General features: G+C 45.8%; 1 protein-coding gene across 1 annotated transcript; it reads left to right on the plus strand.

Moving 5' to 3' along the window:
- Window positions 1-814: 814 nt before the first annotated feature.
- LOC311594338 (uncharacterized protein) lies at window positions 815-22,233 on the plus strand (the record flags this gene model as incomplete). The annotated part of the gene is made up of 7 exons (XM_084775903.1): window positions 815-1,026; window positions 7,658-7,841; window positions 8,965-12,105; window positions 14,153-14,314; window positions 16,003-16,175; window positions 18,851-18,968; window positions 21,253-22,233. 7 exons carry the CDS (start codon window positions 815-817, stop codon window positions 21,436-21,438), a joined length of 4,176 nt encoding a protein of 1,391 aa, XP_084632029.1. The 3' UTR covers window positions 21,439-22,233.
- Between the last annotated feature and the right edge of the window lie 494 nt (window positions 22,234-22,727).

Here is a 22,727-nt window from a genome sequence, read left to right on the forward strand (position 1 = left end):
TTGGGGCCTTTGGTACTTCCATGTTATCTTTCTGACTGCCTTTTCTAATTCTGTGTGATTGTGATTTTGATGGGGATTGTATTGATTCTGTAGGTTGTAGGTTGGATAGCCGTTTTACAACACTGATTCTTCCAACTCAGGGACATGGAGCGTTTCCATCTTCTGCTGTATTCTTCAATTTCTTCTCCTCTTCGTCCTCTTCCTCCTCCTCCTCCTCCTTCTTCTTTTCTCTCTCTCTCTCTCTCTCTCTCTCTCTCTCTCTCTCTCTGTTTCTCTCTCTCTGTGTGTGTGTATGGGTGTGTGTGTGTGTGCTACTTGGAGAAGAGTGTATCAGACCCCCTTAATCCATGGTTAAAAATGGTTGTGAGCTGCCTGATGCGGTTGCTGGGAACTGAACTTAGGTCCTCAGGAAGGGCAAGAAGTGCTCTTAACAACTGAGCCATCTGTCTCACCTGAGTCTTCCTCTTCTACTCTTCACTTGGGGGAATAGTTTGAATAAGGGACTAAAACTGAACAAATTAGAGAGTCCCAGCATTGAAATTGCCTTTTGCTGTTTCTTAAACGGTGTCTGTTTTGTGGTTTATGAGCCCACTCTTCACTCTGTTGTCTTCTTCCAACTCTGTTTTCTTGTGCCTTTGTATTTTGTCATATGTTTCTGCTAAGCCACAACCTACTGTATTCATAAGGTCTTTAGTATAAACCTTATGCAGCCCTTTAATGTTTTATAGATTTTTTCCCTTTATAGATTTAAAACTAGGTGAACAGTGAATCAAGAGAAACGCTTTCACATGTCATAATGTCTGTTCACAGACTCATGAAGATGGATTCTTTCCTCTGGGATGACTTTGGTCCTCCGATACAGAACAGGGCCATAGAACAAATCATTACACCAATGACTGTCCAGCTTTGTCATCTGCTCATCTCAGTGGAGACCAAAGATGTTCAGCATAAAGCTCTTGCTTCTTTGCAGAAGGTGGCAGAACAACTGGCCAACGCCAGTGAGGACTTTGTGCATGCTGCCAGCAGGTAATGTCTCCTCCATGGGGCCTAAGCCCTTTACCCTGACAGACTGGCAGATGGTGGAACAGAGAAGTAGGACCTGATTATAGTTGTTAATGCTTTGGGGCCTGTGGATGCAGCTCAGTCGATAGAGTACTTGCTAGCATATAGAAAGCTCTGGGTTTCATCTCCAGCACTGCATATACACCTATGACTCCAGAATATAGGAGGTTGAGCATGGAGGGTCAGAAATGGAAGGTTTTCCTTGGCTATTGCCTTTGTCACCATTCTGTCACTGTGAAGAGACACCATGAACAAGGCAACTTTTTTTTTGTTTTTTTGTTTTTTTTTTTGTTTTGGCTGTCCTGGACTCACTTTGTAGACCAGGCTGGCCTTGAATGCACAGCAATTCACCTGCCTCTGCCTCCCAAGTGCTGGGATTAAAGGCCTACACCACCATGCCTGGCAAACAAGGCAATCATTTCACTGGGGCTGCCTTACAGTTTCAGAGGTTTAGTCCATTATCATCAAGGCAGGGAGGATGGCAGCGTGCAGGCAGACGTGGTGCTGGAGGAGGAGCTGAGAGTTCTGTGTTTTATCCATAGACAGACAGAGAGAGAGAGAGAGAGAGAGAGAGAGAGAGAGAGAGAGAGAGAGAGAGACTAGGCTTGGAATGGGCTTTTTGAAACCTCAAAGCCCACCCCCCAGTGACACACTTCCTCCAACAAGGCCACACCTCCTAATCCTTCTAATCCTTTCAAATAGTGCCACTCCCTAGTGACTAAACTTTCAAATATATGAGCCTATGGGGGCCATTCTTGTCCAAACCACCACAGCTTCATAGCCATTTTGAATCCAGATTGAGTTACGTTAGACCCCGTCTCAAGAAATAAATGCTTTCTGAAAAATAAGTAAGTATAAGAATTAATGTAGACTGTTTTAGTTTACTTCTTTGTTGCTATAATAAAGCATTAGTCCATTGGCACCTTGGAGGGGGGAAAGGTTGATTTTGCTTAACGAGTTAAAGTTTATCATCAAGGGAGGAACTTGGAAGCAGGAACCATGGCTCGCTCGACACTGTCTATTGGTTGCTCCCTTGCCTTGCTCAGCTACGCTTCTTAGCTCGCCCAGGCCCACCTGCCCATGAGTGGCACCACACACCGTACACTGGGCCCAGCCATGCCACTTATCAATAAAGACAATGTCCCCATAGACATGACTACAGGCCAATCTGATGAAGACAATTCTTCATCCAGGTCCCTCTTCCCAGGTGTGTCAAGTTGACAACCAAGATTAGCCATCACAGCTATGGAGTTGGGGCAGGGCCTAAGCATCATGTGACTCTAGCTAGGTAAAAAGAAATATATAGAGAAATAATATAAAATGTTCATTATAAATTATGTACAAGGGCTGGAGAGAGGACTTGCTGCTCAGCCATGAACCCAAACCCATGTAATGACATTTGCGCACATGCACATAAAATAAATTATGTAGGAATTTGGTAACAGTGATTTCATACCAATGTAATACTTTTTTTGTTGATTCTGAATTTCTGACAATGCGTTTTTTAATCACAAAAAGTACAGTAAGTTCTGAAAGAAGCTAAATGTTTGTGTTCACTGCCGTGTAAATGCCTTCGCTGGACTGCCTGTTCCCGGCAATATAAATTATTTATACAGCAACTCATCCGTGCTCATGACCATGGGAATGGGTCCAACCCTTCTTATCCTAGCAGAGCTGTAGTAATTCACATTTAAACTTGAGTTTGTCCCCACCAACTTTTGCAGCAGCTCCCAGGGCTGTTGGCCAAATGGAGGCACAATCAGCAGAGCCCACTAAGTGTTGTGCTGGCAAGTGCCTGCCTTCCGCTGCTGGGCAAGCTCCCAGGGGGCAAGAACCTGCTACCTCAGCTGCTGTCTGTCAGTGTATGTGTGCCTGTGAGAAGAGGCCAGCACAGGATGTGTTTCCTCTTACTTAGAAATATATCTTTAAGATTTATTTATTTGTTATTTGTACAGTAAGAATTCTGTCCATATGTGTGCCTGCAAGCCGGAAGAGGGCATCAGCTCTCATTACAGACGATTGTGAGCCAGCATGTGGTTGTTGGAAATTGAACTCAGGACCTTTGGAAGAGGAATCAGTGCTCTTAACCTCTGAGCCATCTCTCCAGCCCATAGAAATATATCTTATGATGAACATTTAGGAAACATGAATGAACAGAAGAAAGAAAAAAAAGTATTATCCAGAAACCTGCAGCCTAAAGACAGCCACTCTGAGTATTTGAGAATATATTCGTCCCAGATGTTTGTCTTTCTCTCTCTGCTTTTCCCCCTCCGCCATTCTACTTCCCCTTTTTAAAAACTTGCATAAAAATCTCTCTGTAGAGGGCTGGAGAGATGGACCAACAGTTAAGAGTGAGTTCTGCTCTCGTAGAAGACAAAGTTTGGTTCCCAGCATCCATGTCAAGTGGTTCAAGATCACCTGTAACTGTAGCTCCGGGGATCCAATACCTTAGCCTCCACAGGCACCTGCACTCACTTGCACATATACACAAATATACATAAAACAAATCTTTAAGTAATATCTTTAAGATGACTAGAAAAAGAAATACACATAGAGAACAAAATTGCATTTTATTGACCCATAAAGAAATTGTGACATTTCTGTGAAAATGGAAGTTATTAATAATCATTACGTAAAGAGGAATAAGACAGACTCAGAAAGACAAACACCATGTTTTCTCTCATATACAAATTTAGATCTAAAAGTGTGTGTGTGTGTGTGTGTGTGCACTCATGTGTGTGCATGTATGCATCTGTGCATGTGCACACATGTGTCTGTGTGTGTATGTGTGTGTATGTGTGTGTCTGAGAGAGAGAGAGAGAACTAGAAAGGAAAGCATGAGGAGGAGGAAAGAAAAAGAAGATAATGAATATATAATATATATTATATATATATATACACACACACATATATAAAACTTTTAATTTACCTATCCTAGCAGATACTTTACTGTGATTTTTAACTTTAATGTCCATGAAATAATGCTATAAAACATTTTTATTCATTTAAAGAATTAAAACTTGTTGTTTTTTAAAATTACATGTGAGGTTTTCTGCATGTGAGTGCCAGTGCTCACAGAAGACTGAAAAGGGTGACACGGATCCCCCGGAGATGGCGTTACAGGCAGTTAAGAGCTGTCTGACATGGTGCTGAGAAATGAGCTTGCAGTCTCTGTAAGCATGGTATCCACAAGTCTTACCTGGTGAGAGCTCTCTCCAACCCCTTAAGGGTTTATTTTTTAGTTATGTATATCTGTGTTGGGGTATGCGCACTTGAGTGCAGTTGCCCATAGAGCCCAGAAGAGAGTGCCGGAGCCCCCTGGAGCTGGAGTTACAGGTTGTGTGTGGCTGGGAACCAAACTTGGGACCTCTTCCCGAGCAGCTGAGCCCTGGCTTAAGCCCCTCATCTGCTTACATATCCCAGCTGTACATCTTCCCTTCTGTGTTTGCTTACATGCCAGGCTGTTTGGTTTATCCAATATCTTTGCAAATTTCCTCTTAACCTGTACCTTTACTCCTTATGCATCTAACAATGTCTTTTATAAACCAGAATTCTTCTGATGAACCAACTTCACAATAATCTTTTGTCTATGGAGTATGGTTTTTTGGTGTTGTACCTAAAATTGCTTTTGCCTAACTGATGACCACAAAACCTTCCTCAGAGGTGGTAGGGCACATCTTTGGTACTGGTTCTAAGAAGGCAAAAGCAGAGGATCTCAGTGAGTTGGAGGCCAGCCTGGTCTACATTTTGAGCTCCAGGACAGGCAAAATAAAAACAAAAACAAAACCCAAATTTCTCTTGTGTTTCCTCCCAGGAATTTTGTGGTTTCACATGCTCGCATTCTGATCTCGAATCTATTTTGAGTGCACACGCTAATGTGATGGGAGACATAGGTGTTTTCACTTTTTAAATATGGACTCCCTTAAATGTGAAAGGAGAATCATTCTTTCTCGACCAAGTTGCTTCGGTACCTTTGTCAAAATCAATAGATTACATGCATGGGTCTCTGGAGCTTCTATTCCAAGTGTCTGCATTAACACAGACAGCTGCCGGCCTTCAACATTGTGGCTTTACAGCAAGTCTTCCATCTCATCCTGTAAGCCCTCCACACTTTTCCCCCTCTCTTTTAGAGATGTTTACTAGAAGGTCTTTGCTTGCCCTTGTGAACTTGAGAATGTGCTAAGTAATTTCCATTTGGGAAAAAAGGTCAGGGGTCATGTCACCTCAGTAGATCAAAGCTGGGACAAACACCATCTATTCCAATCTAAGAACTGGAAATTCAAACACACACAGAGAGAGAAGTGTGCACACCAATGCATAGGAAACACCGAGTGCTGGAACACTTGGCTGTTTATGTGCAAAAGTAAATGTGGGACTTTATTAAGAAAAAAAATCGTCTGGTGTGGTGGTGCACGCCTTTAATCCCAGCACTCGGGAGGCAGAGGCAGGCGGATCGCTGTGAGTTCGAGGCCAGCCTGGTCTACAAAGTGAGTTCAGGACAGCCAAGGCTATAGAGAGAAACCCTGTCTCGAAAAACCCAAAAAAAAACCCAAAAAACAAAAAACAAACAAACAAACACACAAAAAACACCAAAGAAACAAAAGAAAAAAGAAAAAAATCAACCAAAAGTCTAAGTATAATCCTTTAGCTTATCAATAATCTACAAAAAAGAAAAACCAACCAACAAGCACCACCAGCAAAACAGAGGGACCTGAGTCTTTGAGATCTTGGTTTACAGATTTCTAGATATAAAACTGGAAGCATGTACATAAAAGGACAAAATAAACTTCTCTTCAGAGAACTCTATTAAACAGAGAAAGAAGAGCAGCCGGAGACGGGGAAATACTTTTTAATGGAGGTGTTATTCAGGTTGTCGGCCGTCATCCTGCAAGCACGTCAGACTTACTGGAATTACAGAATCACATCTCCCTTTACACTTAAGTCATGTGCAATATAAAATAAACACGTTTACCCAAATGGACATTTGCTGGAGCACATAGCCTGGTACACATTACAAAAACATACAAGTGATTACTTTACAGACATATCCACAGATACAGTCACAGTTTGTCACTACTGTTATTTGTCTTGTTGACTTCTGGATTGTTGCAAACATTTTAAAATGTTTGTACTTTTATGATCACTACGCATATTGCTACCATGGAATCTTTTGCTCAGGTAGGTAAAAAGAGATGCTTTTGAATAATTAAAATGTAATCACCGGGGGGCTGGAGAAATGGATCAGTGATTAAGAGCACTGACTGCTCTTCCGGAGGATCTGGGTTCAATTCCCAGCATCTACATGGCAGCTCACAAATGTCTGTAACTTCAGAATTTGAAATCCTCACCCAGACATGCATGCAAGCAAAACACAGATGCACATTAAATAGAAAATAAATTATAAAAATATATAGTCACTAACACCCATTTTCCCATTAATAAGAAACAGCAGCTGGTGAGATGGCTCAGCAGGCAGAAATGCATGCTGTTAAGCTTGATGTTATGGTTAGATTCCTATTGTTGTGATGAAACACCATAAACTAAAACAACTTCAGGGAGGGGACAATTTATTTGGCTTAAATGATACAGACCATCATTAGGAAAAGCCAAGGCTTTTCTCTCATTGCTGATTAGGACACAGTATATTGCAACAACTTTAGAAAATATCCTCTCATGGTTAAATATACACCTGCTGTTGCTAGGCATTTGTCCAAGAGAAGTGGAATCCTGTGTCCACAGTAGTATTCTTTCTCTTTAGTTTTGTCCTCCCGTGCCCTGCCCCAAGTCATGTGAATTCCAACTTAGAACCTGACACCACTAGGCAAATGCTGCATGACTAAGTCACATCGCCAGCCCTTCCATTTCAGGTTGTTTTGTTGTTTTGTTATTGTTGTTGTTTTGAGACAGAGTTTCTCTATGTAGCTCTGGATGTCCTAGAATTCCCTTTGTAGACCAGGCTGGCCTCGAGCTAACGGAGAACCACCTGCCTCTGCCTCTCTGGTGCTGGGATTAAAGGCATGTCCCACCACATTTGGTCTTATTTCAAGTTTTGAAACAAGCTCTCAGTGAGTGGTCCAGGCTGGCCTCAAACTCACTATGTGGCCCACACATGCCTCTGCCTCCCATGTAGCTTGGATTATAGGTGTGCACCACCGTGCCAAGCACAGTGGCTTTATATTACTTCTAATAGCTAAGATAGAGCTCCCTCAGATTTCTTACTGGTCACTCTGGAGGCCAGAAGATGCTGGAATCAATTGTACGCAGGCTGTTGAGAAGAAAGAGACCCGAGGCTTAGAATTGTCTACCCAGATGTCTGTCATTAACCTGTTTAACCTAACAGTGTTATGTTTGCAAAGGTTGAGAAATATATTGAGGTGACAACTCTAATTTACAAGCTAAGACACCCGAAGTAAAGATGGAGTTTTTTTTTTTTTTTTTAAACTCATCGTTGTCTTGGGGAGAAGTCCATGGCCATGTGCAGTGGTTAACCTTCACTTTAGTGGCCACCCGGTGCTCTGTCCCTTCTGTGTACCCTTGTTTCCTCAGAGTTCTTTGCTTCTAGTATCACATTAGGAAGTGCAATGTGTCCATCCAGGCTGGCAGGGGACTCTGAGGAGGAGTGGCTTAGGGAAGAAATGAAGCCCGTGGCTGAGTCTCTGACCCTCTCCGGGAGGAAGATCCTGCTGGTAACTCAGAAGCTCCATCTGCAGCCCGAGCATCGTCGCCACTGGGAGGAGCTAGTAGCCATCGCTCAACAGATCCTGGTGGACACCACGAAGGTGAGGGCCCCGCAGAGCTGCCTGGCTGCTTGGTCATTGCTGGAGAATATGCAAGCGCGCGTAGTTCCCACAGCAACTCGCTACATGGCTTAATTGTGAAACCTGACGGGGGGGGGGGGGGGCGGGGGGGCAGGAGGCGGGGCTTGTCGGAATCCCAGACACAGATTCGTTATCAATTTAATCGGGGCTTAGCTGGAAGCTGCAATCAGAACCGTTTTGATCCCTCAGTTTCCAAATACTCTCAGGTTTTTTTTTTTTAAATCCAGACCCACATTCCTTGTTAACATACAATTTAAATTTATTTTGGATATTTTGTTGTTGTTGTTTTTAATTTTATGTGTGTTTTTATGTATTTGCCTGGATGTCTATGCACCACATCTGTAAAACGACAGAGTAGGCCAGAAGGGGGCATAAGATTCTCCCCTTGTGGATGCTGGGAATCCAACCCAAGTCCTCAGGTAGAGCATCCTGTGCTCTTAACCGCTGATCTGTATCTCCAGCCCCAGGCACAACTTTTAGATTTGGGTATTGCTCTTGGTTCAAACACATACTCATGAAAGATTTTTGCCCCTGTTCGTTGTATAACTTCTGTAGTGTGGTTTATTGATGAGTATTTTCCTTCACCCGCCTTGTTAGAGAGTAGTTGCCATGGGGTTGGGAGGGCTAGAGGCTTGGGCACCGGATGGTGGTGAATGAAAGGGAAAGAAAGGCTTTGCTTTTTTGGCTTGACCAGTCTCAGGGTTAAGGAGTGGGGTGGACCTGGCTGGGAGAGGCGGAGTCAGGCAAAAAAAGCTGTCTCTGAGAAGCTTCCAGAACACCCTGCAGCCCGTCATACGTATCTAAATAATAATCCGTTCTTGAACAGTCTGTGTTAGACCCTACATTAAATATGGAGTGAAGGCAGAGAAATTATGTGAATTCAGACCTCTGCTTTGCAAAGAAATGCACACACCCGCAAACCCCCAAGACAGGAGGGTGGGATCTCAGGTCCAGCCACCCAGACTGGTTCCTCTATTTGGCTACATTCAGGATATCTGAAAATATAATGTTTCCTAGGTTAAGCTACACGGCTCCAAAAATTTTCAGTCATCTTCAAGTCTCTTTCCTGTGATGGCCCCATCAGGTCTTGCTCCTTGATGATACTGCAATGGTGAGGAAGACCGTGCCAGCGGCCAGTTGGTGTCTGACATGCCTGGATGCCTTGGAGACTGGGGAGGATGCTACCTCGCTGCGCGCTTCACTCGCTGATCTGGCGGCTGCCCTGCTGCGACTGGGCGACCTGACAGCGCGCTGGGCCCGGGATGAGCGCCTGGGCCGAGCTCGCCACCGGCTAGGGTGCTGCGTCCCGGCGCTGCTAGCGGCCACTCGAGGCCACCTCCGGCACCCGGGTGATCCACAGCTGGTGGCCTCGCGGCGCCGCGTCTTCGCTCTGACCAGGCAGAGCCTCAGAGAGATCTTGGATGGGCTACAGCCCGGCGTAGTCGCAGGGCCAAGCTCGCGCTCTCAGAATGGCGCTTTGGCGCGTCGTCTGTGGAAGCTGCGACAGGTCCTGGAGGAGTCCCGGCATACCCACCTGCGTTGTGGGCTGCTGGATGCACCACTGGCTGCTGTGGTGTGGGACTGCCTGCGCCTAGCCGCCTGTTCCACGCCACGGGAAAGGATGCACCTGGTGTCTCGCTGCCGCCAACTGCTGCACCTCCGACCCAGGGTGCACCTGCCTCCCCAGACCAGACCAGAAACGGAATGCGAGGCTCTGCGGGCCGCGACTGATGCGCTCTTTCGGGGAGTCCGCGCTGGGTTACTGAGTCAGATTCTAGACACGTTCACAGACACACAAAGTCCTCTCCAGAGGCTGGTCCAGGCCGCCTTGGAGACTTCCACCATCAGGTCCCGGTGTGACAGCGAAGCCTTGGCAGAGACTCTCCAGCTTCGTCTTGATGCCTTCCACAACCAAGCCAAGCAGATGATTCGAGTGGCACACTTGGTTTGGGTCTGCTGCCCGGAACAGCAAACTGGCAGAGACGTGGAGGCGGCAGTGGCAGGTCTTTGGAGGCTTATGGTCAAAGCGAAAGAACTCTTTTCACAAAGTCCCCAAGTGTGTGGCCTAGACTTGAGCCCTGTCACCCTTCAGGCCCTGCTTGAGGCCTGGGCCAGGGAATCCGAACACCTTTTGGCGTGCTTTGATGCCATTCTCAATATTCCTGAATTCCTGAGTTTGTCCATCCAGGAAATGACTAAACACTTGGACTTGTACACAAGAGCTCCGAGGAGCGGAGCGTCTAGAGAATTTTCCAGGTCTGTGGCATTCTTACGAGGAAGAGCCACACACATAGTGCAGGTGATGAGCAGATATGTGCGCCAAGACTCAGATCCTATTTTCCGGAACGGGATGAGAGTCGTGGTCCAGCAGCTGGCGCAGTCTTCCTTGGCTTTGGGTGCAGCCGCTGAAGGTAGCAGAGGTGGAGACAGTGCCCTAGACACAGATGCCTTTTTAACTATGGCAAAACATCTCATCTATTCAGCCCAGAAGGTCCACGAGGGGTTGGATGGGGCCAACCACCCAGACATCCTCAGCCCGCTTAGAGCCCAAGTCCAAAGGTCTGACATCACCAAGGGATGGTCGTATTTCATTCTCCCCAGCCCCCAGCATCCCACAGCTCCTGAAATGAAATATCAGCAGGTACCCGGGGTAGGGGAAAGTGTCCCAAACCCTTCTTTCCTACCAATAGAACAACTTTCCTACACAGTGGTCCCTGACACCTGCATACAGGGGTGGGGAGCTCCACTCCTTGCTGTCAGCAAAGTCATCACTCCTTTGGAGCGCCAGGATCACCAGGCATCACCATACATCACCATGTCAGAGCAGGATTCTACTGTGGATGGAATCCAAGAGACAAAGTCTGGGGAAGAATGCTTGGGGCCAGAGAAGACGACAAAACTACAAGAATTCCCAACACCGGCTCCTTCGGTTCGAGATCCAGCCTGGGAGGAAGTCCAGGGCACTGGGAGGACCAGGGAAGCCAGGCAGGGGCTGGGAGCCAGAGCTGGCGATTGGTACTTTCTGTGTCAGCAACTATTTTGCCATAACCTGATGGCTGAATTACCAGGGAGCATGGCAGCATTTGCAGAGCTTCAGCAGGATTTGGCCTCGTTGGTTAAAGTAGCAGCTAAAAGTGGCCCTGTAAATTTGGATGAGAAGAGCCCGGCAGTGCTTTTAGAGCTTCAAGATAGGTTGGAAAAGACAGAGCTCCATGCTAAACAGCTGTTGGACCAAGTTCTGTGCTCCGATGGTCTCCCAGCCCTCACGTTGAGGGAAGAGAATATTGACAATGGGTGTCTTCTGTGGGCAGCAGCTGTCCACGACCTGATGCAGTGTATGGAGAGACTGAGCAGGAAACAAGGCTTATTCCTACTGCCCCTGCGACAGGCAGTGAAGAACCAGCAAGGGTTGCGGGAAGGGTTAGCTCAGGCAGCAGATGTTTCTCAAAGGCTACAAGAGGCTGCCGGGCTGTCTGTTGTTGTGTGTGGGGATGAGCAAGTAAAGGGTGAGGTGTCCTTTCTGTGTGGGGAAGTTCATGTTCTCACAGATGCCTTGTTGGACGTGGCACACATCTTGGTCTCCTCTCCCAAGCCATGCCCCAGCCTCTCTACCCGTTTTGAGCTTCTCTGCTTAGAACTCAGCCTTCAAGCCAAGGCCCTGACTGACTACATGAGCAGCATCAACTCGGCCTATGAGCATACGTTCCAAGATGCTGTCGGTAAAAGCTCCCAGACCAGGCTGGAAAGCATGCTGTCTGGTATCCAGGCTGTGCAGGGACTCATAGCAGAAGGTCATGAGGCTGGACCCTTCCGGGAAGACCTTCTTGTGTCTCTAGAGAATATCCTCAGGCTTACCAAGGAGGCGGCCAAGAGGGTCCCTGTGCCCCAGGAGGAACAGGAGCTGCACATGCTGGGCTGGCTTCAGCAGGAATGGGCAGCTAAGGTTCACCATACAGTGACTCAGCTCCAGGCCTGGGAAGGTGGTCACATGGAGGCTTGGAGAGTCCTGGTCCAATGCTTGAAGCCCAGGGAGGAGCCAGCAAAGGCCCTAGAGGAGGATCCTGTCCAGCCCCAGCCCCACCATAAAGATGGTGCAGCAGGAACCACTTCTGAGGGCAGTGTGGATTCTCAGGGTACTGTTCCCAAAGGTACCCCAGAAAGCTCAGTGGAGACCTGTGCTGATGAGGTAACCACCACCAGGACCACCCCAGCAGACATGAGCACGGTAGGCTACTTGGCATCTTGCATCTACCTCCACCTGGACCTGCTTCCTAGTAACTGAAGACCCCAGCACATTCCAGGGACTTGATGCCCATGTGTCTAACTCACACAGGGCAGGCAGCATGAGCAGCCTATGACAGCTTAAGCTTGGGGATCAGACACCCTGGCCCACAACTCCCTCTGCAGTGCCCTTACCAAAACCACAGAGAAGTCTCAGCACCATTTCAACTCCAGCGTTCTAGTTCTAGAGAGGGGCAATGACGTGTCCACGTGTGGCTGACCTTAGGTACTCTGTAGGGTCTTCTTTTCCTCACCCTTTATCCCCCCTGCATCACCCCCTAGCATCATAGGTTGGAGAGAAAGAAAGATATAGGGGATAGAGAAAGAGATCCTTGAATCTAATTTCTTCTTGTTTCTTCTTTGCTTGCAGCTGGTCTTTGCTACTTTGTGGGTTCTTCTTTTTCCCACCCTTTGTCCCCCGATTTCACCCCAGCACTAGATAGGAGAGAAAGAGGGAGAGAGAGAGAGAGAGAGAGAGAGAGAGAGAGAGAGAGAGAGAGAGAGAGAGATCTGAATCTAATTTCTATCTTCTTGTTTCTTCTTCTTGGTCTTCTCCCCTGAATGACCAACAACCATCAAATGTTACTGGGGAATCCAGCATTTATATACCTCCCTGAAAAGTTCCCAGAATTCCAAGTATCATACAATCGCAGAAACTACCTGCCGCTGGCAGAACCACATCTCTGCTAAAGCACCACACAAATCATAGTCAGCTGCGGCAGACAGTCTGCAGCAGGCCCATATCCCCACACCTGGGATCAAAACACAAACATATTCTTAAAATATTTGTTTTTTTTTAAAGAAGCCAAAATTCCAGAATTGTCACTACATCCACACAAAAATATTTCCTGACCTTTAGCATCTAATCTGTGCCTGTGCTTTTCCTTGGTTTTGGTGGAGCTTTTCCTCATCACTTTAACTGAACTTTGCTATGCCTGGCAGTACTCAGTACTGTGTACTCGGGCTGTGTATCCACTTTGACCTCTGCAGCTGTCACCTCCCTGCTCAAGTGACAAGAATACAACTAAAATCACTGTAGCAGAGGAGAAAGGGGCTTATGAGAAAGAGGATAGGCCTGTTGTGTCCCTCCCCTACACACCTGCTTCCTTCTAGGACATTAAGGATCTGAAAGATTTGGTTTACTTCTACTGACCATAACCAAAGTCATGGGAAAAGGTACAGCTTAGCAGGGCTATAGTAGTTTCCATGTAGATACACTTCATCCAGTGTTTACTGCTCTAGAGGAGGTGGGACTTGGAAGAGTGGAGCCTAAAACTGAGGCAGACTAAAGTCTCACGCGATTGCCAACAATTCATATTCCAAGGGTTAAGAAAGGTCACATGAGCAAAGTTCTCATGAGTTCAGAATGAATTCTATCACAAGAACAAGCTGCACATGGCAAAGACATGTTTTTCCATAGAGGCATACAAACAGATAACAATAGCCAGTTGTAATGAATAATCCAAAGTAAATTCGTATCCACTGAGGACAAGAGAGAGCATTCCAAGAACAATTCTGTGTTTTTGAAGAATCCAAGGTCACAAGACTCGTTTACTTGGGGTTTTCTCACAAGCACTGAGAACTCTCCTCGAATGACTTCATTCTTGAACCATGTTACAACAATCCAGGATTTGATAGATGAGTTGCCTCGTACCGTATATCCTCATGGTGACCTATGTATGGCTGTGCAGAATCTTCCAAAGCTCTATAGGGCTTTTCCCAAGAGAAGACTGATCACACCACACCATGTCTTTACCCTTGCCCTTATTAGACTTTCTTTTTTTCTCATCAAAATGTCATTTCCACAAAAGGGGAACCTGTGACCAAAATACACAACCCAATTACAGGTCCTGTCTCAAAAAACAAAGTAGGCAGCTCCTGGGGAATACTGGCCTCCACATGTATGTGAACACCAATTTACACACACACACACACACACACACCATCCTCACTACCGTTGTTCTAAACCTCTAACCAGTGTCTTCTTTCAGCACCAGAGTGGCAGCCCCTCTCTGCCTCCTGCTCAGATGGATCAGCCTGAGCCAGAGGATGGCAGGACAGGCAGTGAGAACAGAATCGCCCAGATCACACAAGAGATGGCCAACGAGGTGCTCCTGATGGCTCAGAGCTTGAGGAAGAGAGGGCGAGTCCTGGTACTTGGTCTTGAGCAGGTCACAGGGGATGGGTGATTGGGCAGCACTCGGGAAAACGGTGCCTTGACATCCCTACACAGCACTGGACACACTTAAGATTCAATAAGTACCCCAGCTCTGTAAAATTTACCTCACCCCTTTCTTCCCCTCTTTTTGGCTTGGCTACTACAATTTTATCAATTATATCAGGGAAGAAAATTTTGCCATATCTGGAATGTAGTAAAATCAAGGAGTGACTCATCCCCCAGAATAATGAGTCCAGGCTGTTCTACCTTTTTAGATTATTTAAACCTTTTGGGGTGACACTGTCTCCGTACATAACCATGGCAGGCCCTTAACTCAGTAGCCTTCTACCTTAGTCCCAGTGTTGAGATTACAGATCCATGTCTAATACATCTTGCCGCTTTTTAAAAACCCTAGAGAGGGCTGAGGCCTCCTGAAAGCTAGCCCACTGTGGCTGGCACAGCCTGGAGAGGAGGGTCTATTTCCCACTAGCCTCTAGAGGCTGACTTCCACTGTCAGTCGCCCCACACTGTGCACTCACTCCTCTTCTTGGTTAGACTGAGGCAAATATTGTTTGCTATCAGCACAGCAATATGGAAAAAATATAAAAGGACTCCCATTTGCTTTGTGTATAGACCAAAAGGAAGACACAAAATGGCAGGTAGAAAACTTCCAGTATGGGTCTACTGGGTACAGATGGCTCCAAAACCCAAGACTGAGCCACAAGAGGCCTGGGATTTTCTATTGGGGCAGACAGAGGGTCCAGGAGGAAAGGAAAGGGCACCCCCTGACGATATGACTATAGGGACAAACCCAGAGCCCCCATCACACCAAGACTCAAGCCCTTCGTGGGTAGGTCCCTCCTCCCAGCTCCCAAAACCAGTGAACATCTGGCTGAAACCAGTGATCTCCAAAGTCACCAAAGCAGATACGGCTTTCCAGAATGTATTTTCAAATCAGGTATTCTGATTTAAATAGAACTCGGGTATCTTCGGTGGTGTGTGGCTATGGACCTAGCAATTCACAGACTCAGCACCCTTGTGTTCCTGGAAAGAAGTACTTTTTTTTTTTTTTTTAAAGAAGTGCATTTTAAGAGTGAGGCTTGTTTCTGGTAGGAAGCAGGTATAAGCATTCTCCTATGAGTTCCCCCGATCCCACATCCTGATCTTAATGCCAACCTGGCTTTTTGAAGTATTGTGCTTTTAAGTAAAACAGAAAAAAGACAGGTATGTCTGGTTAGGACTGGGGTCATTTGGAAGAGTCCTTGCCTAGTGTGCACAAGGTCCTGGGACTGAAACGCACCACACAAGCCAAGTGCAGTGGTGTGTGTCTGTAATGCCAGCACTCGGGAATCCAAAGCCAGCCTCAGCTACCATACACACACACATTCACAGCAGGCCTAAGACACACAGCCTAGGAAGCTGGGTTGCGGGGCGTCTGAAGCCCCCTACAAGGGTGGGGATTGTTTCTTCATCAATCAGGTTCTTTCTAACCCAAGAGGAAACCCTGAGAATCCACTCAGGAGATGGTGGTTGAGCTAAAATGAGTACATTTCCAGGCAGAAGTATGTTGAGCCAAAAATGTTTGGGGCGAGCATTAAAATGCATCCTTGATGTCTCAGCGGGAATTTGTGCAGGCAGGAAATTTGTGTTTCCCTCCTTCTAATGTTTTCACTTCCGATGTAGACCAAGGATCAGCTCATTGCCTCTGCCAGGAAAATCTCAGCTTCTGGAAAAAACCTCACCAGGCTCATTCGCATCATTGCGAAGAACTGCATAGACGAGAGATGCTCCCAGGAGCTTCTGTGTATGGTGGAGCAGGTCCAAACCATGAGCAGCCAGCTCAGCATCATCTCCAGGTAGGCGGCAGCATGGGGGAGAAAGGCTAAGTTTTTATGAGGCCCAGTGGAGATGGAAATCATTTGAATATGTTTAATGATTTATGCTCCTAGTGTTTACACTGGCCCCTCCCCATTCCGAACTCTGGCCCTTACTCCAGTGGACACTGCTATGCTCACAACACTTCAGGGGTAGCTGGCCTTCTCCACAAGTGACTGACATAATTCCTTCATAACCATGTGTAGATTTTGTGAATCAGCCCTCTGTTTTTATATTAATCACATGCCTTTTAAAACATGGTGCACAGTGACATTTTGGACATGCAATGACAGCATAGCCATCTTAGTTTATGAAAGTATACTCTGTGATACTTACACAAAGACAAAATCACCTGACGACACAATTCTCAGATGGATCCTTGTCACTGATTCCTGACTACATCAATAGGCAGCTATTGGGCTGGGCATGGGGGCACATGCCTGCAGTCTCAGCACTTGTAGGCAGACACAGGAGGATCATGAGTTCAAGGTCTGCCTTGGCTCCATAGAGAGTTCAAGTCCATCTCAGGCCTCACAAGACTGTATCCCAACAGACAAACAACAACAGTGAGTGAAAACAGAAAAAAACAGCAGCAGGGAGCATTGCTACGGTCAGTCCATTTATAAACTGGAGTGGCAGTGCACACCCACAATTCCAGCTTTTACGAGGTAGAGGCACAAGTTCAAGGCCATCCTTGGCTACATTATGAGTCTGAGGTCAGGTTGGGCTACATGAAACTCTGTCTCACAACACCACCCCACACGAGGTTAAGCCACTTAGTGTCCCTCAATTCTGGAGTTGAGTGATCCTTATTGATCACCTCCCCAGACCAGCTTTTCTGTTGATACAAATTACACAACCCCATAATAAAATTTTAATAGCTTTAGTTCAGCCTGAGTGCATCAGAACCTGCAGTGGCACACTGACCAATAACAAACACCCGGTGCTAACAGTCTTATATAAGGAAAGGCGTGATCATTACAACTACTGTCGATTGTGAGTGAAAGGTCTCAGACATGGTAGAGGACACTGAGACAGGTATGGTTCCTTGAGGCTGCAAGAGTTATTTAATGCTATGGACAGACAGAGAGACAACATCCTATCAGGGGCTCTGAAGAGAGGAATCTGAGCCCAAACAGCAGGAAGTGGGAGTCTCTTCTTACACCTTCTGAAAGCGAGGGAGGTCTTACAGCAGCCAGCAGCCAGCCTGGTTCCCAGGCAGAGGCAGGAGATGATGTGTGGTGCCAATACCCCTCTTCCTAGTGAGATATCCCAGACCCCAGCACCGGAAGTCTTAAAAAGGGATGCACACATCTGCTAGATTCTTTCATTATATTCTCATAAGTGAAAAATAAAATTAACATTGTTCAAGCCAATGTGCAATATCTTTACTTATTTGTTTATTTTTTAGTGTATTTATACACGCATGTGCATGTCAGGAAACATGTGGAAGTCAGAGAACAACTTGCAGGATGGCTCAGGGGTTAAGAGCACTGGCTGCCCTTCCAGAGGCTCTAGCTGTGATTCCCAGCACACACATGGTGACTCACAAGTATAACTCCAGCTCCAGGTGACTGGCACCTTCTTTTGACCTTCACTGACACAAGGCACACATGTGGCATATGTGTATACATACAGACAAACACCCATACATTTTAAAAATAATATAAGTCTTGTCAACTGCTCTCCAGGAAATATTTCAGATGCACAGTCATCTCAAGATTAGCTCCTAATATTTTTTTTCTATTTAAGACATGGACATAAAAATGACCACGACAAACAAAGTAGTTTTATACTCAAAATGAACCCCCTCTAGACACAAAAGGCATGGTACCAAGCAGGGAGGGATACACACAAACACACACACACACACACACACACACACACACACACACACACACACACAACCACACACTCACCTGTGTCAAATAGTAGAAGGTTCTAGGAGGAAACAGGTAAAAGTGTTCACCAAGGGTCTCATGGGAATGAATCATAAGTCCAAATGAGCAGGCAAAATAAGTGTTGGGTTGACTATTTTGAATATGGAAGGTGCATTTGCTCTTCTGGGAATTGGTGTGACCTAGAAAAGGCGGTCACTCCAGTGTCAGGCAAGTCCTGAACACAGCTCTGTACAGAGTTTATTCTCTTTCATGTTTTGATGGCCGTTGAAATCCATTCTGTCACCTCTCTTCAGTTCTTTCTATTAGCAATATACTCTTTTTTGTTTTTGCTATAGACGCTGTATGCCTATTTTCTTGGCATTAAAATAAGGTTTTTATTTAAAAATACAAAATTAAGCCCTGGGAACAGTCTTCCTCTGAACGAATGGGGAGACAGCCCGGTTGGGAAGGTGCTTGCCGCACGTGTGCATGAGAAGCACCAATCTAAGAACTAGGTGTGGTGGTATGTACTTCTAATCCCAGGTAAAGGAGGTGGAGACGGGCTTCTCCAGGGCTTGCGGCTCTAGCCAAACCTGTAAGCTCCAGGCTCAGCGGGAGATGCTGTCTCAAAAACAGAAAGAAGAAAGAAAGGGGAAAAAAAGCAATGGAGGAAGACACTGTACATTAGTCTCTGGCACACAAAGCAGCTCAGCTTTCGGTACTTATTGTGAACGCCTCCTAACCTGGGGTAAAGCTTTCTTTCCGACCACTCCCAGTGTAAAGGCCTCCCTTGAGAGAAGCAAGTCCTCTGAAGAGGTCCTCGTGGACAACGCGCAGAGGCTCCTCCAGGCTGTCTCCAAGACCGTGAGGGCTGCAGAAGCAGCCTGTCTTCGGGTGAGTGCCACAAGGATCTGCCAAGTGGTGGGCCATCACAAGGACACCCTCTCTTAGCTATTCAACTCGGTCCCTTCCCTAAACAAGTCCCTTTCCTTCCTGTTTTTATTTGCATGATTTCTATTAACCTGGCTTTAATTTTACCACTACTTTAGCCGTATGCCATCTGCAGATGAGCCTACCACAGTATTCTGTACACCTTTTGCTATGTTTCCTTCTGTTTCCAGTATTTCCCTTTATTTGTTTAGTTAGCTGAACAAAGTTTTTGGTTTTGGTTTTGAGATAAGTTATAGATAGCCCATGATGGCTTCAAAGCCAGTGTGTAGCTAGCTCAGTCTGACCTAATTTAACTCATGATTTTTGCCTCAGCCTCCTGAGGGCTGAGATTATAAGTATACATGACCATACTTGGATCTCTTTACTTTTTTTCCTCTTTTGTAAGATTTACCATTTACCTGTGCATTTTACCCACATTTCAATTAAGTCATGAAGATAGGTTTTTTTTTTCTTTTTCTTTTCAGATAACATGGCTAAGATCTCACTTGTTGACCTGGGAGATTTGGCTTTTGTCTTGTTTCTTGACAATGAGTTGGGAGTGTTTCGTTTGTATGTCTCATAACTTTCCCTTGGGAACCTGACATTACATGAAGATTTCTAGGTACCAAGTAAATCATATTTACATATATTTATGTTTTCCAGGCACCTAATATGGGAGGTGAGACAGTCTTGTCAGGCACTGACATGAGCCGGGGTTGTACTGTTGCAGTCACTGTGATGGCATCAGGCTTGCTAGCCTTAACTTGTTTAGTTTACTGTCCTTTGCTTGGTAGCTAAAGGCTTTTTATCATTAAAAAGACAGATGTGGCAGTGATTCATGCCTATGTGACAGGGGTTGCTCCCTTCCCCAAAGCCTGTATCTCAGATGTTCTCAGGGCCCTACCCTAACCCGAGCCTTTCTCAGGAGCATCAGGGAAGGTCTTAGGAGACTGAGCACACATGGGCCTTTCTTGTGGATGGGTGCTGGACTCATACTCATCTACATTTGGACCTTAGCAATTTGCTAATTTTATTTTTCAATCCTAGAGGTCAAAGCCAGTTCCCTGAAGATGCTAGGCAGGTATTCTACTACTAAGCTATATCCATACCCTGTAAGGCTCTTACTCACAAACCTCTTGTTCAATTACATGGCTGTCCTGTCTTCCTCACCTGCTGTTTATCATGTACACCAGTGCTAGTCCCATCTCTCCTCAGGGATGTCTGTTTTCCAATACATCTGAGGTTGGAAAACTTCAAACTCAGCTCTCCAATCGTCTTTTTAAAAAAGCATAATTTTGTGTATTGCCTGACTTTGTCTTGTTGGGGTGAAAACAATACTTTTTCTGGCTTCCTAAATTTTAAATGACAGTGGCAAATGGACACTGTTTGCATGCCTAAAAGAATACCTCCCCTGGGTGTAATACTAGGTGGAGTGAGATTTTTGGTTTCCTCAAGAAACACAAATATTATAAGAATAGGTTTCTGTTTTAATCCCAGGTGTGGATATGGGGCTGCTCTAGACTGTCCACAGCAGCTGACTATGATCTGCCTCGTGCTCTGGCAGGGGCCTGATTTGCCAGCTGCAGATAGTTTCTGTAAGTTTGTGATGTCTGGGGTTCTGGGGACTCTTCAGGGGGTATGCAAATGCTAGGGCCCCAAGTTGGGACGGGGGTCAGGATGGGGCTGTTGGTTGTTGTTGGTTGGTTGCTGTTGACCGAGGTTTGTCAAGCGGTGACATTTCCTCTGTTCTTTGTGTGCAAGACACAAACATTAGAAGAATTCGGATACGGAGGGAAAAATTATTTTTAATGTGTGTGGGCGTTTTGGCCTGCGCATGTCTGTGTACCACATGTATGCCTAGTGCCCAAGAAGCCAGAAGAGAAGACTAGATCCCCTGGGACAGGACTCAGAGGTATCTGTGAGTTGCTACATGGATGCTGGGTCCTCAAGAAGAGCGGCCAATGCTCTTAACTGCTGAGAGACCTTAAAAGAATTGGTTATGTCTTCAGAGCATTCGCCGGGATAAATACAAAGACCTTGTCCTACTTTTCATCTCCTTGGAGGGTGGATGGTGTCCAGTTGCCTTCAAACATGGTAGTTACATGGTGTAAAATGAGAGCTATGATACCAGAAAGGCAGCCTCAACACTCTAGGAAGAACTCCAGGAAAGCAAGCTCCAACCCGGTGACCCCAGAAGCGTGTGGCAGTGTCCCCAGTACTGAGCTTGAGTGTCCTTTCACTCCTGCAGGGTTTAAGATGGCCCTCCTCAGACCCAGAGGAGCTGGAGGTTGCTGCCTTCTGCACACAGTGGAAGAGGAAACTACTGCAACACCGACTTCAAGAAGCTACCAACGCAGACTGTGATGAGCTGGGCTTACGGAAAACAAGCATGAGGAGCCTCCCAGCATTGGCGCCGCTGGAGCAAGACATTTAAAAGCTGAGGAACACCCGTCAAGTCAGTGTGCATTGACCGGGACGTTGCAGCGTGTGTAGTTGGATCTGAAACACAGGTATGTGTGGCCAGGGTCTGCGCTTTACAGAGCTTCCCTGACAGCATTCCTGGCTAAAGAGGTGGGCACTGGTGGAAACCTAACAGGGAATGCTCCTGTCTGTGTGCGATACAGACAGGGATTTTTTAAAAAGAGCAGCAGATCGAAAATGAATGCGACTGTGCTTTGAAGAGGACCACGCCCCTTTGTTGGTTGCATGTTTCTTGCTTGTCCTCCCAGTCTTTTTGCTGTTCTGCTCATTCTGTTTTTTAAGCCACTTTATTAATTCACATGTCATATCATTTATACATTTAAAGCGTATCCTTTAATGGTTTTGAATGCTCACAGGTTTATGCAAGCATCAGCACAGTCAGTGCTGGAGTAGTTTAGTCATCCCCAGGGAAATCGCTCTTGTGGCCGTCTCCCATTACCCTAGCCAAGTAGCTGCTAATTACATTCTGTGTTTTTAAAATAGGTTTGCCTAGACTAGACACTTCCTATAAACAGGATAATGAAGTGGTTGCATGTGTGTGCATGTGTGTGCATGTGTGTCTGTGTCTGGATGCCTTATACTGCTTAGCATAGCTTTTGAAAGTACATTTGTGTTGGTACTCTATTTCTTCCTGCCTAATACTTTCACAGTATGGACATACCACACCTTGCTTATCTATTCACCAATGGCTACACATTTGGGTTCTTCCCAGTTTTGACTATTCTGAATAAAACTGCTATGAATGTAAGTTATTGAGCTTATTGGAATGATGCTGTAGACAATACTTCCACATTATTCTTTTTATCCGGTCAAATACATACTTATGTCACATATTTCAGTTCCTGCATAGTTTGTGCCCTGGTTTTCTCCTATATTAGTATGGCTAGTAGTTCATTAATTTTATTAAACTTCTCAAACAACCCTATTTTGGTTTCTTATATTTTCTTGTATTGTTTTTATTTCCTACCTCACTTGTGGCCATTTAAGGCAGAAACAAACCCTGTTACTTCATTTGACCGGAGCAGAAAGTTCTGTTGGGTGGCTTAATGTGTAGGTGAGGTGAGTGCAGAGCTGAGGCTGAGCAAAGCAGAATGCCTGAAGAACTTTCTTACAGAAAGGAGGAAACAGACTAAGATCAAATAGTGGAAGACTGAACAGACTCATTACTCTAACATAAAAACAATAAAGATGACAACATCGCTACCAAAAAGCGATACAGGCTGCTGCCATGCTCTTGGCTGC

This window comes from Acomys minous, assembly GCF_964271855.1.
Source record: "Acomys minous genome assembly, chromosome: 3".
Classification (NCBI taxonomy): domain Eukaryota; kingdom Metazoa; phylum Chordata; class Mammalia; order Rodentia; family Muridae; genus Acomys; species Acomys minous.